This window comes from Bos indicus, chromosome 1 (assembly GCF_029378745.1).
Source record: "Bos indicus isolate NIAB-ARS_2022 breed Sahiwal x Tharparkar chromosome 1, NIAB-ARS_B.indTharparkar_mat_pri_1.0, whole genome shotgun sequence".
NCBI classification, from domain to species: domain Eukaryota; kingdom Metazoa; phylum Chordata; class Mammalia; order Artiodactyla; family Bovidae; genus Bos; species Bos indicus.
In genome coordinates, this window is record NC_091760.1 from 140346334 (window position 1) to 140367835 (window position 21502).

At 44.5% G+C, this 21502-nt stretch overlaps 1 protein-coding gene across 1 annotated transcript in view; it reads left to right on the top strand.

Annotated features, from left to right (window-relative positions):
- PCP4 (Purkinje cell protein 4) overlaps nt 1-21502 on the top strand; it is a 68615-nt gene that overhangs the window by 27585 nt on the left and 19528 nt on the right. The window contains exon 2 of the mRNA XM_070795153.1: nt 5681-5732. Within this exon, the coding sequence (XP_070651254.1) occupies nt 5681-5732 (52 nt within the window). The remainder of the gene's footprint in view (nt 1-5680; nt 5733-21502) is intronic.

Sequence of the window (21502 nt, forward strand, 5' to 3'; positions counted from 1 at the left end):
AGTCGCTAAGTCATGTCCGACCCTTTGTGATCCCATGGACTATAGCCTGCCAGGCTCCTCTGTCCACAGGATTCTCGAGGCAAGGATACTGGAGTGAGTTGTCATTTCCTGCTCTAGGTGATCTTCCAGACCCAGCAATCAAACCCATGTCTCCTGCACTGGCAGGCAGATTCATTACCACTGAGTACCTGGGAAGCCCTTTTTTATGTATACTTGGCAAATAAAATTGTAATATGATTAAAGTGTACAACTGGAAAATTTGGCATATCTGTACACTGTGAAAGGAGTCCCATTATGGTTTTAATTTCAACCTCCATCACCTAAAATTTTTACCTTTTTTTTTTTTTTTTTTTGGTGAGAGCTCTTAAGTTTCATTCTCTTAGCAAATTTCAATTTTACAGCAGAGTGTTATTAACCATAGTCACCATGTAACACGTTTGATTCTCTAACCTTGCTCATAACCAAGTTTGCACCCTTTTACCAGCTTCTCCCCTTTCCCCAACCCCAGCTCCTGGCAGCCACCGTTTCACTCTCTGCTCCTATGACCTTGATTTTTTTTTCTTCTTCAGATTCCATGCAAACATGATCCCAGGCAGCATTTGTTCTGATTAATGAGTTTCTTGATGCCGTCTTAAATTCTGTGCCCAAGGCGGGTGAACACTTCACTCTCCTTAGCCAGTGACTTGATAATTACTCCAAGAACACAAAGGTTTTGCAATAGTTCTCATAAGGAAGAACAGGGGATGTGGGGGCTTGTGATGGTCATGCAGTAGGATTGGGCTTCAGTCTGTTGGTGATGGGTAGGATGACAGCACACTTTCTCTTCCAACCAACACTGTTGAGACGGGTCTTACTGATGTGGGTGTGGCGCCTGTTGTTCAAGTCACTAAATCGTGTCTGACTCTTTGCAGCCCCACGGACTGCAGCACACCAGGCTTCCCTGTCCTTCACTATCTCCTGGAGCTTGCTCAGATTCATGTCCATTGAACTGGTGATGCTTTCTAACCATCTCATCCTTGTCACCCCCTTTTCCTCCTGCCCTCAATCTTTCCCAGCATCAGAGTCTTTTCCAATGAGCCCTGGCCCCTAGATGTAGCAAAAAATGACTGCACACACTCTGAGCTCAAAATACAGGAAGAAGTGGCGCCAAAGCTGGTTATTTACCAGAAAGTTGGAGTGGCTTGTTCCACTAGTGAAGTTTCTAATATGAAAGGACTGTCCGTGAGCTTGCAACTTGGTTGAAAAGACCCACCAGCCAAGTTGACGTGCAGTCAGACACCTCTCCTGTGTCACTTCAGGTCCCATCAGGGAGGGCCCTGTGGGTGGGCAGCCAGCGTGGACTCTGCAGGCTTCAGGCAGGTTGAAGTGACAGTATGTCACCTCCTGCCCATGCCGGGTGTCTCCATCTCCTTCCCAGGGGTGTCCTCCTTGTCCTTGGGCAGACACCATGTTGGAGACATGGCCCAGACTAGAAGCACTGGGAATTAAGCTCCATGGTGCATGTCTTGGGCCAGTGATATGGGAGCTGATGGATCTCGGGAGTCTGTCCTTGAACAGAGTTCAAGCATCACTGGAGGGCACAGTCTTGGGGTCTGGGTGCCCCTGGCAGTGCCTACCAGATGCTATTTCCTTGCATGGCTGTCTGGGCCCCACTGCCCATCCTCTCCACTCATTCCTGGAACCTCCCTCCCCAATTAAGTTGTAGCACAAACGGCTCTTGCCTTGCACCGTGCTTTCTGGGAAGCCAAGCTAAGACATGTTCCTTGTCATTTCCCCGTAGCCCTTGGTGTCAGGGGACTGACAGGGAAAATCACTTTAAGAATCATACTTTTGAAAACCAGTTCTGCCTTTTTATGAGTACTTAGTATTGTGTTGGATTGTAAGAAGAAGCTATATACGCCTATTCTTCCTTTAGGCTCCTTTTAAAAAATTCATTTATTTTTAATTGGAGGATAATTACACTATAATGTTGTGTTGGCTTCTTCCATACATCAACATGAATAAGCCAGAGGCATACATATGTCCCCTCCTCTTGAACCTCCCACCTCGCACCCCATCCCACCCCTTGATGTTGTCAAAGAGCACGGCGTTGAGCTCCCTGTGTCATATAGCAAATTCCCACTGGCTATCTGTTTTGCCATGGCAATGTATATGTTTCAGTGCTACTCTCTCAATTTGTCCCACCCTCTCCTTCCTCCACTGTGTCTTCAAGTCTGTTCTCTACTTGATTGGGATTTATCAAACTCTGAAATGCTATCCTTGTAATAGTTAACATCACTGAGGAAGGAAACCTCCCTCCCAAGGCCCGTGGGAGTTGCTGGGCGAGGATTTAAGGACTGAGGACCCAGAGAACACCTCTCCTGGCCACGGTTCTGCCTTGTTGGCTCACATCCCCTTCTCTCATGGCTGCTCCACAGACCCCCCAGCATCCTCAAGCCTCCTGATTGTGCTGCAGAAGAAGGAGGCTCCAATGCTGTCATATCAACATTTTGGGCTGCGTCCTTAGACAGGGCTCTTACACTTCCTGAGAAATTCTGCAGAGACCATCAGTTTGTGTGTGCTCAGTGGTGTCTGTTCTCCGCGACCCCTGGACTGTATGTAGCCCCCTAGAAAATTCCCCTGTCAATGGAATTTTCCAGGTGAGAATCCTGGAGTGTGTTGCCATGCCCTCCTCCAGGCGATCCTCCCGACCCAGGGATTGAACCTGGGTCTTTTGCGTATCCCGCATTGGCAGGAGAATTCTTTACCACTAGAGCCATCAGGGAAGCCCACACTTCCTGTTGGTGATGGAAGAGTGTTGGATGGTGATGCATTTTCTCTTAAGCTATTTTTCTCTGTGTTGCTGTCTGCCCTCCATATAGCAATCTCCCCACTTGCTGGTGTGTTGGGTGAAGGTGGGGTGGGCTCAGAAGGATACTAGGGAATGTGCAGGCTCAGTGGTTCAAAGGTCAACTAAGGAGCCAGAGCCTCTGGGTTTGAGCTCAGGCTCCACCACTTCCCAGCTGTGTGACCTTGAGCAAGTTCCTCTGTGCCTGGGGGTACAGTGTGCAGAATGATGCTGATGAGCACCATGGTGGTATCTACCTGGTTAAGGATGCTGTCGTAATTCCCTGAGCCCATAATGCCCAGGACCACTTGGAGCTTGTCTGGCCTTGGCACTCTAAGCCCCAGCTTGACTCAGGCCCCCTCCAGATGCTTGGTTCAGGGGAGTTTCAGCTTCTTCCCTAGGGATAAAACAATCACAAGTGATGACCCTGGAGATCCCTGGAACAGGAACAAGAGCCCTCTTGACTGCTCCCCTCACTGTTCTCAGCCTTGCCTTAAAAATGTTGCCAGGTCTGAAAGAATTCTGAAACAAGATGTTCTGGATGACTAGTTCTTTTTTGTAGGGATCATTTTCTGATGCGAGACACAAGATCCTTATGACATCTATCAGCTTCATTTTGGCTCCATTGAATAAGACCTGACACAAAACTCCTATCTTATAAATTCTTAGAAAATGAACCCCTTTTCTTCCCCAGTGCATGTTTCATTTTGGTTTTCTTCAGGTTTCATAGAGGTGATCTTTTATGCAATGAAGTATTCAGGACATTTGAAAGGTGTCAGTGTTTAAGGCATTTAAAGATAAAGGAGCTGGATGTGCACCTATTTTGCACTTGTATGCCATTGAATTTGCTTTATTCAGCTCTAAAACCCTGTCCTTTTATTCTGTGGAATTTGCCATGTCTTCTGAGTCTTCTATGAACTACGTGGGGAAGGATGGAGAGTTTAAACCTTGGAGCGGTTCAACCCCTAACTGGCTGCTGTGTCACTTTTGATCCTTCACAACGGTGATCAGATTTCCATCCTGTGCAGCTAATTTACCAGCTTTCTGTTTTAAAAAAATGAAACTGAGTAAACACAGGCAAGAATAAAGTGGCATTTTCACTTACAAATCTACTGTATTTAAGAAATGTGTAATTTGGTTTAAATCAAGATGACGATGTGTTACAAGCTGAGTGCTTTAGATAAAGATGCTATGATACAGAGAATGAATGGAAGAAATGTATTGAAGATCAATGGATGTTTGGCCAGTACTGCAACCTTCTTCCATGGGAACACGGGCAGGTCTGGATTCTGAGAAAATGTTTAAAATTAAATAAGAAGAAGGAACCCACATTTATCTAGGCTTTCCTTCCACTTTGTGCCAGAGAGAGGTGGTTTTTCTTCTTGGAATGAAGCAGAGTACTCTCCTGACCTGGGTGGGCATTTGCACTTCTCATTGACTGAGACAGAGTCTGTGTGTACGTGGGGTGTGTGTGTGTGTGTGTGTGTGTGTGTGTGTGTGTGTGTGGCATGTGTGTGGCATGTGTGTGGTGGGATTTGTAATAAATGGAAGGCTTGACTTTTCCTCTCTCTTGAGTTATCATCTACACCAGGGAGTAAGTGTACACAGGGATGATTAAATTTGTTCACATCAGTCTCTATCATTCATTTGCCATATTTATTTACACTAATCAGAACATGCAAGCAAGATTTTTCCAGATGATCCAGCTTCTATTAATCAAGGGTTGGCCAAGGACCTGGGAATTTCTCATGACAACATTGGACAATAATAGGAACTAATAATTTTTTAGTATTGCTTTAGGTTGAAGGCTTGGACTCAAATATAAATTTTAAGTTCATTCTGATCCTTGATGGGAGTCACCTGTATCAATTTTCTCCTTGGTCAGTGCCTTGCTTCTCTTTCCAGGATCCCATCAAAGAGTTACATAATGATGACTATTTCTGCAAGGTACTAACCTTGGCATGAAGTCCAGTCTCCAGCCTTGACTGCACCACCAATTAGCTTTGTGAACTTGGACAAATCAGCTCCCTGCCTGGTCTCTTTTTCAGCACCTGAAAGCTAGAGACTTTACAATCACTTTATTTTTCTCAACTTAAAGCATCTTTTCCGATGATGATCAGAAAACTGGACTGACAAAATACTTCTCTCTGCATGGACTAGAACAATTCTGAACAGCATGTTATTTAAAAGTAGTCGCTGGATAAGCTTTGAGGAAACATGCTTATATGCCTGCATATGCGATACATTGCACGTAGCTCCCCAGGCCACATATCCAGAGAATCTTGCCCAAAGATTCAAGACTAACCATAAAACATTCCTTTTGGTCAACCTAGTAAATCGAAAATACACAAGATAGGCATAAACATGGACAGAAGAGTAATCTAACGATAGAAGAGATTCTGGTCATTGACATGGGACTTTTTAAAATCGATTACCATATATTTGAAGGTGAGACATTGAACATAGTGATTGGAATAAAAATGTGGCAGTGTAATCATGACAAAAGTGATAGCCCTGATCTTGTCGCAGTTGGCGCAAACTCTTTGCTGCTTCCCTCGTGTTTCTGTTGATGCTATGTTCCATCAACAGTCTCCTGTCTGCTATCCCTTGTGACTAGTGAACTGAATTCATAAAGCAGTGGATCTGGTCCAGGGAGGCAGTCTGTGACATTTCAAAACATACTGTCTTGGACTGATCTTTTCTTGGTCTCACAAACATCATGCCCCAACCATCTTGAGCTAAAGTGACATAGAACTTGATATGATGCAAAAAGTATTGGAAACAATGAAAGAGACAAAAATAACCCTGAAAGTGACTGATGACAATTTCTTTTTTTTTTTTTAATGCCTTTAGCGACAAGGAGCTGGGACAACCAATGGAAAAGACAAGCCATCTGGTGAAAATGGTAAGACCCCATGAATAGTCTAACTACTTACTTATTTCCTGTCTGTAGCTTTGGGCACATAGCAGGTGTGGATCATAACTTTCAGCCAAATTGGCCACTATCTATGCCTGCACTTTGGTGTAGAGTGGATTTTAGCAATTCAAAGTGGGCACCATGGTCTGGTTTAAAAAAAAAAAAACAAAAACTGAGCTAAATGCAGTAGATAAGATCAGTTTCTTTCCCAAAGGAGGACACCCATTCTGGGCAACATGATAATTATGATGCAAATATAGTTCTCTGCTTTCTTCATTAGGGGTGGTGAGAATCACCCGAGTTGTTGTGAGGATAAAATGAGATCAAATGAGAGAAGTGCTTTGAAAACTGTGAAGCACTCAACTTCACAGGAAAGGAGGTTTAAAACTCGCTTTGCTCTCCCTCGTACATAGAGCAGGGTGCTGGTTGGGGGAGGTCCCGGATCAGTGTCACTGCACGGATTCACAGAAGATAAAAGTAATAGCAGAGACCAGAGCATTTATATTTTCCATTCCAGTCTCCACCTCAGCCTTAAATTGTAGGAAGGATCATTAAATTTTATCGTTGAAACAGAACGGCAGTGGAGGAGCTGGGATGTGGCCGGGAAAGGGAAGAGCGTGGACTCTGAAGGAGACAGAGCTGGAAAGAAGCCCAGCTCCCCACCTTTAGTGGTTGTAATGGAGGATGACTGGTCACCAGAATAAAAACCCAGTAAGCACCCAGGGTTGGGGTTGTGGTCCTGGTGAGGGTGAGTTCTGGGTGTTCCTGTGTGTGTGCTCAGTCACTCAGTTGTGTCTGACTCTTTGTGACCCCATGGACTATAGCCCACCAGGCTCCTCTGGTGGAGGAATCCATGGGATTCTCCAGGTAAGAATACTGGAGTGAGTTGCCATTCCCTTCTCCAAGAGATCTTCCCTGACCCTGGGTGTTCCAACTTTTTGTTTATTACAAAATGAACTCACCTTTCATGGAAAACTTCTCCTTGCTTCCTGTTGGATGGAATTTAAGCTGATGCTGCTTATCCAGTTGTAGATAATGTCAATCTCAGATCCCGGCTGTAAAGACTTAGGGCCCTGAAAACCACTTAGGAGCCTCCGTTTTGAATCTGAATGGGGCCTGAGCAAGTCTAAAGTTCTAGAATGTTTCTTGGTGGGTCACTCATCTGTGGCTGCTGACTCACTCACCTGTTTTGGGTCTTTGTCCTGGAGAGGGACTGTGTGGTGGTGACCCCTGGGGTGAAAAGTTCATTGTATTAATAAAAAGAGGGACTGGTACCCAAGAATGTCTTGATCAGACCTGGGGACTTAGGGAGGGTGGGGGAAGAAATGCGCTCTTTCACAAGCCTTTTCTGATGCCTACGGCTTTTCCCATTTTCTCTGTGTGGGTGCGGGTTGGTGTGTTTATTAGCAAGAAGTTCAGAGAGCAGAGAGGAGCAAAATGAGAGTTGCTCAAACAGAGAAGGACGGACACAGGAGTTTCTTGATTTTCTGGGTTCATAGATTCATGTCCATCTTGTCAATGGAGTTAACATCCATGGAACCTGCCAACCTTGGTATCATGGGATTTAGGGTCAAAAGTCTTCTCAGAGATGCCCTCATGAAGCAGTTCTCAACCTTTTGGCTCTCACAACTTCTTTCCATTCTTAAAAATTCTCAAAGACCCCAAAGAACTTCTGATTTGTTGGCTATATCTACTGATGATTCTCATATTAGAAATTAAAATGGAGAAATTGTTAAAGGGTTTATTTGTTTGTTCATTAAAAACAAAGTGGCAAACCTATGTTAACATAGATAACATTTTAAAAATAAAAAGTAATAATATTTTCCAAGATGGAAAAAAATACTTTTGCAGGACAGTGGAAGAGTTCTGTATTTTTGCATATAGCTGTAATGTCTGGCTGCCAGTCTGTTGTAATATGTGTTGTGTAGCCTCTAGAAAGTTCCACTGTGTACTTATGAGAAGACAAGATTTTAAAAAGCAAATAATACCTTGTTGTTGTTGTCTGGTGGTACTAGTGGTAAAGAACCTGCCTGCCAGGGCTGGAGACACAAGATGTGGGTTCGATCCCTGGGTTGGGAAGATCCCCTGTAGAAGGAAAAGGCAACCCTCTCCAGTTTCCTGCCTGGAGAATCCTATGGACAGAAAAGCCTGGCGGGTTGCAGTCCATAGGGTGGCAAAGAGTCAGACACAAACAGAGCGACTTCGCATGCACACATGTCGCTGTTGTTCAGTCCCTCAGTCGTGTCTGAAGCTTTGTGACCCCACGGACTGCAGCAGGCCAGCCTTCCCTGTCCTCTACTATCTCTTGGAGTTTGCTCAAATTCATGTTCATTGAGGCAGTGATGCTATTTAACCATCTCATCCTCTGCTGCCCTTTCATTTTACCTTCAATCTTTCCAGCATCGGGGTCTTTTCCAGTAAGTCAGCTGTTCATATCAGGTGGCCAAAGGATTGGAGCTTCAGCATCAGTCCTTCCAATGAATATTCAGGGTTGCTTTCCTTTAGGGTTGACTGGTCTGATCTCCTTTCTGTCCAAGGGACTCTAAAGAGTTTTCTCCAGCACCATAATTTGAAAGTATCAGATAATATAGTACCTTAGTACCATAAAAATAATTTTGATTTTGTGGGCTCCCTTTAAGGAAGGAAGTCCCCTCAGGGTGACCAGTCCGCTCTTTGAGAACTGCTGTTTTAGGTAACTCATGGCTCATGCGGGAGGAGCCTGAAGTCTGGGGTCTGGCAGAGTGGAGGTCAAGGCAGGACTAGGTCCCTTGTGCTCAACAGCTTTGCAGCCTGGCTTTCCCTTGGCATCCACAGGTCCTTCAAAGCAAGTCTATGTGCTCAGTGTTTTGCGCCAGAGGGAGTTATCAGCTGTTACAGAAGACACTGCTTTCTCGTATTATAAAGCATGAAATTCATTTCCAATAAAAATTGATTCACTCTAGTGAAAAATGCATATGTCTTTTCTGGAAGTCTAAAAGTAAACAGAAAGGAAAAATTCAAGATGCTACAAATAAAGTGTTTCTTTATATAATTCTAAATATTAGAAGCTATTCATTTGATAAAGACTATTTGATGGTTAAAGATTATTTGATAGTTAAAGACTCATGGCTCTGTATACATTCAAATTGTTATTAACATGTTCTATCTTAATTTCAGATATAACTGCTCATGTGTGATATACATACATGGTATTTCATTAAAAAAATTTTTAATTAAAATATTAAATTTGGGATAAAGTTTTCTAGAAGTGGTCTAAATATTTTCCTAAAAATCTAAGCTGCCTAATTCCTTATTCTTAAATATGCAATATGAGAAGATCATCTTGGAATTTCTGTTTTAACCTAATATTACATCCCATTGAAATTCAGTTCACTTTATTCTGTCATCATGGGTATCTCAAGAGATCTTTTATCTTAATATATATTTCCTATTAATACAAATGAAGCTGTCTACATGTTTTGAAGAAACAGGGACCCACGAGAGTAGAAATATGAAGCACAGACTATCAAAATGTTATGAGATCAGAATAGTAGTCAATTAATTGTAAAATGAGCATCCCAAAATGTCATTAGTTGACTACATTTGAATATTATACATTTACTTGAGGTCTCCATTTAGCACAAGGCAATGAAGACTTTAAGAGGTTCCCTGGTGGCTCAGTTGATAAAGAATCTGCCTGCAATACAGGAGACTGCCTGCAATGAAGGAGACATGGGTTTGATCCTCAGGTTGGGAAGATCCCCTGGAGAAGGAAATGGCAACTCACTCCTGGATTCTGGCCTGGGAAATCCCTTGGACAGAGGAGCCTGGCAGGCCACAGTCCACGGTGTCACAAGACTTGGACATGACTTAGCAACTAAACCACCACCGCCAATGAAGACTACAGGGCTAAGGGCTTCCCAGGTGGTGCTAATGGTAAAGAATCTGCCTGCCAGTGTGGAAGACATAAGGGACGTGAGTTTGATCCCTGGAATGAAAAGGTCTCTGGGAGCAGGAAATGGCACCCCACTCCAGTAATCTTGCCTGGAAAATTCCATGGGCAGAGGATCCTGGTGGGCTACAGTCCATGGGATGCAAAGAACTGGACATGACTGAACAACTGAGCACAAACATAGACATAATGAAGACTATGGGAGTGAATTCAGGGTGCCTTGAAATTCTAATCTGGATTACAGAAGACACAAGTCAGATACATTAAATTCCAGTGGGATCTAAATTCTTGAGCTCTGCTGAAATACTGTTAAATATTATCTCAAAAGGGTCATTGGCTAGGAATCTGGATTCTTCTAAGATTTATTTTTGTGTCATTGTTGTTGCCGTGGTATTAATTGATGTGAAATTTAACATATATCCACCCCATACTATACAGAACAACCTTGAACTTGTCCTTATTCTCCAGTACACCAACCTCTGGATACACAACCCAGATGGTCCTCATCTTACCTGCAGTGTGAAGACATTTTTTCCCCCCAGAAATACTAGAGTTGTATTATTTTTTAATTAAAAAAATTAATTCATTAGTATCTTGATAATTCAGAGATTTTTATTCTTTATCTGAACAAAGTGCCTTTGTGATTGAGTAGTTTTGGCTGAGAACTTCATTTGTTTGCACATAGGACTTCTCTATGTGCGTGTGTTAGTTGCTCACTAACACACATGTCCGACACTTCGTGACCCCCATGGATTATAGCCTGCCTGTCTCCATTGGCCATGGGATTTTCCAGGCAAAAATACTGGAGTGGGTAGCCATTTCTTTCTCCAGGGGATCTTCCTGACCCAGGGGTCGAACGTGGGTCTCCTGCATTGCAGGCAGATTCTTTACTGTCTGAGCCACCAGGGAAGCCCATATAATTCTCCACTTCAGTGAAACACCGCTTCAGAGCTCTGGTTACAATTCATCTGCTACATTCAATTCAAACATGACACAATCATCTGAATCAGATTATTCCCCACTAGTCGCCAGTTTGTTGTTGTTGTTCAGTCACTCAGTTGTGTCTGATTCTTTGTGACCCCATGAACTGCGATACACCAGGCTTCCCTGTCCTCTGCTACCTCCCAGAGTTTGCTCAAAATCATGTTCATTGAGTTGGTGATGCCATTCAACCATCTCATCCTCTGCCACCCTCTTCTCCTTTTACATTCAATCTTTCCCAGCGTCAGGGTCTTTTCCAGTGAGTTGAGTGTTTGCATCAGGTGGCCAAGGTATTAGAGCTTCGGCTTCAGGATCAGCATCCGTCCTTCCAATGCATATTCAGGGTTGGACACAACCAAAAGGTTTCATTTTGTAAGACAATAATTTGGCTGTGTCTCTTGATTTATATCTTGATGTTCATTGTTCGGGGAGACTGTAAGAGTTAACTTTCTTTATTGATGAAAAAAAGTGGGAAAATACTGGAAGGAGAGTGGCTGCTGGGTGACTTCCAATCTGAAGGAAAGATTTATGAGTAATAAACTTCTGATGGAGCTTACTTTTAGCGCTTGGAGGCTTACCCAAGCTAGATTGAATTTCTAAAACTGGAATGGATTTCTCTTGACTTAGTGAGCTGTGATATATTTGTTTCCAAAAGTCTGCATTTGGAGGTGAAAGGCATGGGGACATACCTGAGTTTGATAAGAGAATCCCCCAGTCCTGGCTGTAGGTAAATACCCAGAAGGAAGATATTTTTCTGAAATACCTGTGGGGCTTACCCCAGTTGTCATCTCTTTGAGATGTGAGTTGTTGTGTTGTGTGTGTGCACAGTCATGTCCGACTCTTTGTGAGACCACGGACTATAGCCCACCAGGCTCCTCTGTCCATGGGATTCTCCAGGCAAGAATACTGGAGTGGGTTGCTATTTCCTTCTCCAGGGGATCTTCCTGAACCTGGGATTGAACTCAGTTTCCTGCATCGGCAGGTGGATTCTTGAGTATCTGAGCAAAAATACAGCACCGTACTTGGATAGGTGCTTCTTCTTTGGAAAAGAGGTCATGGCTTGAGAAGTTTCTAGTAGGTGTGGGATTGTACTAGGAGCATCCAAGATTTAGTTTGCTTTGATGAGATTATAGTTACTAACAACGAATAAGGTCAAAGATGGGTACTCTCCTCTCCTTGTTTTGAATAAAGTTAAAAATCACATTTAAGTTTATCTTGCCTTTGATTTTGAGGGAACAGAGACACACACACTGCAATTTTATTTTTCTGCTATCAAGTATGTGGAGAAACTGATTGAGAAGGCCCTGCATTCATAGACATAGAGACAGATACAGCAGCATTAATTTGAGCCTGATTTTTCAAATAAGAAATAAAATTCAAATATTTATTCCCAAAACACCTTCCATGCTGCCCCCACCCACCCCCTTGGCTCCAGGGCACCCAGCAGATACCCCATTTTTTCTTTTGGTATCTTGTTGACCTTTCCAGGACCACAAATCGACATGGGCAGATTTTGCCTGGGCTACATTTCCTCTCTTTCCTTGGTTTGTGGAAGTGTGTGGGGCAAGGTCTTGTACACAGGATGGGTGATCAGCCTGGAGTAGGGAGAGACAGCTTTGGAACTGGGTACAAAAAGGAGCTGACTGCATGCTCACTACCATGCTTAAGAGAGAAGGTCAGTTCTGGCAGGAGATGCTGCAGGGCTGGTCTGATTCTTTGGTCTGGGGAGGTTGGGCTGGAAGGCAAGAGGAGAAAATGAAATTTCCAGAAAGGCTACGCAGGGATCATGCCTTGTTACTGTCTATGGCAGAGATGTGACTTGGTTCTGCTTCAAATACGGGACGTGATGGTGCCTGAGGCTGGGTGGAGGGTTTTGGATGCTTCAGTAGGCTGCTGTGAGTGGGGGTCTGGAAGCCAGGGCACCATGCAGTTCTCCTCTACTCTGAGGATGTAATACGTCAATTCTGCATGAATCTCAATATGAATTTAGGTGGAAGCTCAGCGTGCAGAGCCTCTAAGCCCTTTGAAACAGGGAAAATGGTAACTTGGAATGCTGAGCTGCCACGGGTCTCAGAGACGTGCTGGTTGAACTGCATCTGGCTATGGGAAAAACATGTCTCTAAGTAATCAATCACTGAGGTGTGCAACGATTCCCAGAACAGAAAGTTCTAAATCTGCTTCCTGTTAGAGCAGTAAAACCTGCAGGAAGCCCTGAATTCACCTGGACTGATGCATCGTGCGTGCTGCTCTGAACGCCACAGAGCTCTCAGGGTGAAACATCAAATCACTCTGGTCTCCATCAGGGGTCACTTGGCCCTTTCCTCCTTCTTTTTCTATATTTGAAGTAACCAGAAAAAATTTCAAAACAAGAATGGATGAAATATTGTACTAACATGGCTCTCAAATACTATTCACAGGACGTGCCCTTTGTGTTATAGCTTGGAATGCTCTGAAGCTTCTCTATTCCAGAAGGAAGCTATGGATGGATACACAAGGTTGCTTCTGATATTGATCTAGATGGGGAAAGAATGAAATAGGAATTGCTTAGAAGGCCAGGCCTTTAAACCATCAGGGTATCCACACAGACATGGTCAATGGGTAATACTGTTCAACAAGTGAATTGATTCTTTGCAAAGGTTATTTTAGGGATTAGGGCTGACAGGGAATTTATTACTGCCAATCTCAACTGAGTGACTGATTGACTGATATCCTCCACACCCCCACTTCAGTTTGAGCCTTATAATAACTTCAGTGTGCTAGTAAATACCGTGGATAAACACGGTGCTTCTAATCCACTGTCTTTGGAGTAAACGTGCTTGAAGCATTGTTAATAGATGTGGCACTTTTTACCTGCTCCTGGTTCAAGTTCTCTATGTCTGTGGGTGTTTGCATAGCCTAAAATGCTCTCACGCACAACCGATTCAGTGGCAGACTTGGGAGGGGAGTTAGGGAGGCTATGTCAGCCCAAGTTCCTTGGGGAGTCAGGAGATAGGCCCCAAGGTTGCATAAATCACAGGAAAGATGGCAGGTCATCTAGCTTGCGGTCCAAACACACCAGCTCATCCCCATGTTCACGCTGTCCTGGGTTCTCTCTTGACCAGGGGTCTGGGGTGTAAATGGGCAACTAGGTTGGGCTGTGGTCTGAGTCCATAGCACTGAAGGAGGTTAATAGACTTACATCTTGGCCAAGCTGGAAACCATGGTCTCAACAGCAGTATCATCTCATCAATTTAGTTAACTAGCTTCTGGCATGTATGTGGTCATAGACTATTATAGGGACCGCCTGTTAATTTTCAAAAGTAAAACACTGAAGCAATATTCTAATTTGTGGGCTTATCTGTATTTCCTTCCTCCTTCTCTCCTTGCTTCCTTTCTTTTTTTTTTTTTTTTTTTGAGATTAAATTTTAGATAGCTTTAGACCAACTGAAGATAGAGTTTTTGTATTGTACAGAGAAGGCCCATGTGTTTTAGTGAAAAAAATGAATTTATAAATTATGCTGAAAGAATTCCCACTGAAGATCTTTTGAAGCCTATGAATTATGAGCTTGTACCAGGAGAGTGATGATCTGTCTATCGTTTGCCCTCATCAGGAGACAAGAATGTTTCTTATTCTGCTTATCAATTATTTGTATGGACCTAATACTTCTCAGGTACTTGAATATGTTTTGCTTTTTTAAGCAGCAGGTGATACATTCATAATTTTATGTATGAAATTAATTTGTACAACTAACAGCTTTTCAGAAGAGAATCCACTACAATTGCAGCCTGAGCTCCATGATAAGATGTTGAAATTTGTAGGGTTCCTATCAGAGGGGTGCATCTGTGATTACAAAGGAGTTAGAGAAGCTCACAGCTCATGTTCCTTCTTGGGAGTCAGTGTGTTTAGGCAAGAGAGTGGGCTGCGCTGTCTTCAGGCACTGGACTTCCTCTTAGGTGGGACCTGCTCTCCTGTCCAAGCTGTGCAGAACAAGGAGGTCTCCTGTGCCTGTGATGGTCTGCAGGCATCCTCAGAGCAACCACAGACTCACCCAGACCCGCAGGCAGACCTCTCCCTGGTCTCACCTGAAAGCTCTCATCAACGATCCTAGAACGTGGCTTTGGGGAGAGCCCCAGAGGGTTGTTGTGAGTTTCTGTAAAATCCACACAATTGGTTTCTTCCAACATTCTTAATCAGTAATGAGTTAGCATTTCCAATCAATAATAATTAACTGCCAAGATTTGGCTCAATTTACACAATTCAGCCAGGAAACGGTGCTATTTCACTCCAAGTACAGTTTTTATTCTTTCCTAAGTGGGTCCCTCATACTCAGGAAGTGACCACTTTTTATTCACTCTGACAAGCTGAGAACAAATTAGCTCTGAATCCTCTTTAAATTTTTTTAATTGAAATAAAACTAGTGTATAATGTTATGTAAGTTACAGGTGTACAAAATAGCAATTCACATTTTAAAGGTTATACTCCATTTATAGTTATTATAAAATATTGCCTGTATTCCCTGTGCTGTAAAGTATATTCTGTAGCTTATTTATACCTAATAGTTTGTACCCGCTCATCCCCCAGCCCATGTTGCCCCTCCCCCTTCCCTTGCCCCACCAGTAACCACTAGTCTGTTCTCTATATTTGTGAGTCTGCTTCTTTTTTGCCACACATACTAGTTTGTTGTATTTTTTAGATTCTACATATAAGAGATATTATACAGTATTTGTGTTTCTCTTTCTGACTTAACTTCACTTATCATAATGCCTTCTATGTCCATCTGTCCGTGCATGAGTGCATGCTCAGTCATGTCTGACTCTTTGCAACCTCATGGACTGTAGCCCACGAGACTCCTTTGTCCATGGAATTTTCCAGTCAAGAATACTGGAGTGAGTTGCCATTTCCTTCTCCGGGGGATCTTCCCTACCCAGGGTTTGAACCTGCATCTCCTGCGTCTCCTGCATTGGTGGGTAGACCCTTTACCACCGCATCACCTGGGAAGCCCTCCCAGTCCATCCATGTTGGTGCAAATGGCAAAATTTCACTCCTTTATATGGCTGAGTAGCTTTCCTCTGTGTGTGTGTGTGTGTCTCACATCTTCTTTATCTGGAATCCTGTTTTTAAGAGTGACTTCAGAATGTGATAGTGGATTTTGTTGGCCCTGGGCTAAAACCTCATCTAGCAAACAGGCTGCATCAGTGTGGTTTTGCCTCGTTGAGGGCAGGTACCTTCTACTTCAGAGACAGACAGGGGAGCAAAGGTGGTGGGTCACCACACAGCTGAGTTTGTCTCAAGGTTGGCATGATGTCACCCAGCCCAGGCTCTGGAAGACAAGGCCCTACAAGCTCAGCCTTCGCTCTTCTTCAGTTGCTGCCTCCTGACCTCACTTGCTCTCTACCAAGGACCAAGGACAGGGCCAGCTGTATCAGTTGTAGGGTCCAGGGAAAAATTGAGGAACTGGGCTCCTTGGATTTGCCTGGTGTTGCAGTGGATAGGAATTCGACTGCCAATGCAGGGGCATGGGTTTGGTCCCTGGTTCAGGAAGGTTCCATATGCTTCAAAGCAACTAAGCCTGTGAGCCTCACCTACTAAGCCTGTGCTCTAGAGCCCTGGAGCCACAACTACTGAAGTTTGTGTGCCTAGAGCCTGTGCTCTGCAACAAGAGAAGCTCTCACAATAAGGCCTCTCTAGTTGCATCGCAACTAGAGAAAGCCCACGTGTAGCAACGAAGACCCAGCACAGCCAAAAAAAGAAAGAAAGAAAACCTGGACTCCTTGTTAAAAATTATTAAGCAGATCATTCAGTCAAGACTGGTCACTTCCCTAGGGTCCCTGCACATTTTGCCTGCCATGAAGCTGGTCTGAATGGTACCACATACAAACTCCTATTTAAAAACAATTCAATATTAAGTTCCCTGACAGTCCAGTGGTTAAGATTCTGCACTTCCACTGCAGAGCTCATGAGTCAGGGAACTAAGATCCCACGTGCCATGCAGTGCACAACCCCCCAAGAAAGTCAATTCATTATGTATTATTCATTTCACAATATCAATACATTTCCACTCCCATCCCCACCCCCAGCACATTCTAAACTGCTACCCTGGTTTAAGCAAGAATATAGATCATTATGAACTTTTTAAGTATGAAAATTTACATCTAAGAACTTTTCCAAGTCAAGGGGTAAAACCTCCCTCTCTTTAAAGTTTTCTTTACTTGTTAATGGCCTTGACACATATTCCTGGATCACTTTGTGTGTTGGTTATGACTTTGTGTGATTCCTGGTTTGGGGTCAGACTTGAAGAGGATGAAAGATTGCTGCAGACTCTCTGGCCTGTGGAGGGAGAGTTCTAAGTCCCTCCTCTTGCTTCAGGGCAGCTGAGGCTCCTCAGGCCAACAGCATGCAGCAGAAGGGGGCCTATGAGTTTCCTGGTTTGGACCTTAGGAAACTGGAAGCCTCTGCTTTTTCCCTCTGGGAATGTTTGCTGTGGGAGAAGCCAGTTACCACTTAAGAGGTTCCAGTAGATAGGAAGGAAATTCAAAAAAGAAGGGATGAATGTACATGTATAGCTGACTCGTTTGTCTGAACGGCAGAAACATCACTTTGCCGACAAAGGTCTGTATAGTCGAAGCTATGGTTTTTCCAGTAGTCATGTACTGATGTGAGAGTTGAACCATAAGGAAGGTTGAGAGCCAAAGAATGGATGCTTTTGAACTGTGGTACTGGAGAAGACTCTTGAGAGTCCCTTGGACTGCAAGGAAATCAAACCAGTCCATTCTAAAGGAAATCAAACCTGAATATTCATTGGAGGACTGATACTGAAGCTGAAGCTCCAATACTTTGGCCACCTGATGAGAAGAACTGAGTCATTGGAAAAGACCCTGATGCTGGGAAAGATTGAGGGTAGGCGGAGAATGGGGCAGCAGAGAATGAGATGGTTGGATGGCATCACTGACTCAATGGATATGAGTTTGAGCCAGTTCCAGGAGTTGCTGATGGACAGGGAAGCCTGGCGTGCTGCAGTCCATGGGGTCACAAAGTGTCAGACATGACTGAGTCACTGACCAACAGCAACAAGAAACTAATACAATGTTATAAAAGAACTATGCTCCAATAAAAATTTAAAAAATAAATTAAAAAAGAAGAGCCACTACCTTAAACTGCCATGCTGTAAGGAAGTCCAGCTAGTCCATGGGCAGCAGCCTGGATAGGTGCCCACCCAGTCAGACTCTGCCGGCTCTCCCCTCCCAGATGGCAAGAATGTGGGTGAAGGTTCTTGGGTGACCTCAGCCCTGGGACCATCCGGCTGCAGTCTTGTGGGAGGCTCCATCCGAGAGACAAGAAGCTCAGCCAAGCCTGCTAACCTACAGCACTGGGGGTAGAGAACACTCAGTTCTTGGGCTGAAGCTGCTAATTCAGGGTGATTGGTTCTGCAGGAATAGTTATCTGGGACACAGGTTATCTTGCTCCTCTTTGCTAACCCCTCAGTTCCGTCTCCTTCTCCCAGTCCACCATTCTTGAAGAACATCCTGGATCACTTTCTATTCTTTGCTGGCTAGAGTAGGATCACATCAGGATGCAGACTTTTGGGTCCTTAACTACAGAAGTGGGATGCTGCAAAGCACTCTGGACCCTAGCCTGGTTGTGCTCATTCGTTCATCCATTCATTCAGGAAATATTTGCTGAGCACCTAGTATGTGCTACCCCTGGGATGGGAGGATCCCCTGGAGGAGGGCATGGCAACCCACTCCAGTATTCTTGTCTGGGAAAATCCCATGGACAGAGAAGCCTGGCAGGCTATAGTCCTTGGAGTTGCAAAGAGTCGGACATGACTGAAGCAACTTAGCATGCACACACGCAGTATATGCTACAGGTGGTACTCAGAGCTGGGGATGGGGAACTTTAAAAAAGCGATGCTGGGAAAGTGAAGCGGGATGTCCTTAGTGATGAATGTATTAGTCATGATTCTGAGGGGAACCAGAGGACAACTTCTACAGGAGTAATTTGAAGAAGGTCAACTCCAAAAGACCGTTTGCAAAGGTGACTGCAAATGCCAGAGACCCCAGTTTGATTCCTGGGTCAGGAAGATCCACTGGAGAAGGGATAGGCTACTCACTCCAGTATTCCTGGGCTTCCCTTGTGGCTCAGCTGGTAAATAATCCACCTGCAATGTGGGAGACCTGGGTTTGACCCCTGGGGTGGGAAGATCCCCTGGAAAAGGGAAAGGTTACCCACTCCAGTATTCTGGCCTGGAGAATTCCATGGACTGTGTAGTCCATGGGGTCCAAAAGAGCTGGACCTGACTGAGCGACTTCCACGTTCATGTAGTTTAGGGAAACCCACAAAGAACAATGTGGCATCTCACACTGGGAATAGCAGAACCTGCAGGGAAGCACCAGAAACTGGAGAGGGTGCTCTGTGGGGAGCAGCCTGACAAGGTCTGTGGTCTTCTGTTGAAGGGCACAGCTATGCTTCAGGCTATTTATTTATTTATTTGGCTGTACCGGGTCTTAGTTTTGACATGTGGGATCTTTAGTTGCAGCATGTGGGATCAAGTTCCCCAACTAGGGATCAAACCAGGGCCCCCTGCACTGGGAGCACGAAGTCTTAGCCACTGGACCACCAGAGAAGCCCCAGCCTCAGGCTGTTTTACAGACTTTTATGGTTGCCACATTTCAACAGACAAAAATTCAGAATGCCCAGTTAAATTTCAATGTCAGATAAGCCAAAAAAAAAAAAAAAGTGTAAGTATATTCCATGAAATATCTGGGGGCATAGTTATACTAAACTTTTTCTTGTTGTTTATCTGAAATTCAAATTGAACTGAACAGTCTGTGTTTTACCTGAGCAGAGAAAGAGGCAAATAAATACCCAGATCTTGTTTCTTCTGTCTTCTGATCACCTCTGGTACCACCTATGGGCTGAATCCACTAAAGCCACAGCACGATGTTGAGGGAAAGGGTGGTGGTGAGTCAGGAGGGGCGAGAGGGGAGGACTGTCTTGCTTTTTACCCCTTCATGTCTCCCCCTGGGCTCTTGGGCAGGCCCTGAGTGTTCCTCTCAGCCTCCCTAATTAAAAATGTCAACTGTTAGACTGTAAGTGATGGCAGCTTTACAAAGATGGTAAAGGTGTGATTTTTGAACTCTGATACTGCATTGGTTTCAGAAGAAAAAAAAAAGTAAAGAAAATCAGTGTATCATCCTTTTATTTTAACTGCTGTGTCATTGGTTGGTTTCATATTTTTTAAAAAAGGAAAACTGTCAGACCTTTTGGGAAAAGTGAAAGTCGCTCAGTCTGACTCTTTGTGACCCCATGGACAATGGAGTGGGTAGCCTTTCCCTTCTCCACGGGATCTTCTCGACCCAGGGATTGAACCCAAGTCTCCTATATCTCAGGCAGATTGATTGCCAGCCGAGTCACAAGGGAAGCCCCTTTCGGGAAGGACGACATATTTGACATTCTTGGAGCAATTAGGCTCTCCCTGTAAAGGTTAATGCGTGTTCGTGAAGTCAGTTTTAGGCTCCCAGCCCAACTTGGGTGTCATTCAGGAGGTGGCCAGAGATGCGGATACTTAACTGGGGATGTGGCCAGGGCGGCAGTGAGCGTGGACACTGGCTGTGAGCATCTCAACCCCATCTGAAGGGAAACCCTGGTGGATGCAGGCCAGCCGGAAACGGGGGTGGAGGCAAAGCAGGTCGGTTGCCCCCAGAAGTCTAGACTGTTGGAACAGAAAGGAGAGAGGGTGGCAGCTTCTGCCTCCTAGGATTTGGAGCCACCAGGGTCCAAACATGGACAGGGCAGGGCAGGCGCCCTTCAATGAGCTGGTCCTGAAAGCCACACGGGTTTCTAGAAATGCTGCTTTCTATGTATGGAGTCCACTGTGTCTCTGGATAACTCACCCAGCCACCTTGGCCCAGAAAGTTGGGAGATGGAGGGCCGCCAGGACTCCAGGTGTCCCCCCAGGAGGTGTGGACAAGCTGCCATCTGGCCTGGGGCCAGGGCTCTTGATCTGGGATGTACTGTCCTGTGCTCTCCCAGCCAGTGATACAGGGTAAAGATGCTAACTTTTGCTGTCCCTGTCTTGGGGAGATGTCAAGGAGCAGATCTGCTCTTGGATTCCTGGGCCCCAGAGCTTTGAATTCAACTTTGGACTTGTGACTCTGAGATTAGCTGCTTAAAAACTATGAGAAATGACCATTTCTTTCCTTTGATGACGTACAAACCAGGAATCGAAATCTTCATCTCTCTGCTTCTTCATACAACCAGGGGGACTGTTCTTTGGGGACCACAGTGAAGATAGTCCCCAAAAAGAAGAGAATTTGAGGCCCTTAATATAAGCCAGGCTTTGAAAGTTCAAGAGGCAAGAAGATTAACCCATGCTATGGGATCATTGAATTTAAAGGGCAATTATTTATAGACTGGGCTTCCCTGGTGGCTCAGATGGTAAAGAATCTGCCTGCAGGGCAGGAGATTTGGGCTCTATCCCTGGGTTGGGAAGATCCCCTGGAGGAGGAAATGACAACCCACTCCAGTATTCTTGCCTGGAAAATCCCATGGACAGAGGAAGTTGGTGGGATATAGTCCACGGGGTCGCAAAGAGTTGGACACGACTGAGCATTATCACTTTCACTTTCATTTACAGACTTGGCTTTTTCCAGCGTTAAAGTGACAGAATATTTACTATTATCCTTCACAGGATTTGCTACCTATGAGTGAGAAGCCTAATTACTTGCAGATTACTAGATTTAATTCAATAAGACATGGAAAAATTATGTTTTTCTTGAAGACTACCCCTTTCTCTCAAAAAGTGAACTGAAGAGTAGATGCTTCTTGTCAATCCTCTGGTGTTCTTTTGCCACAGCTGTGCTGTCC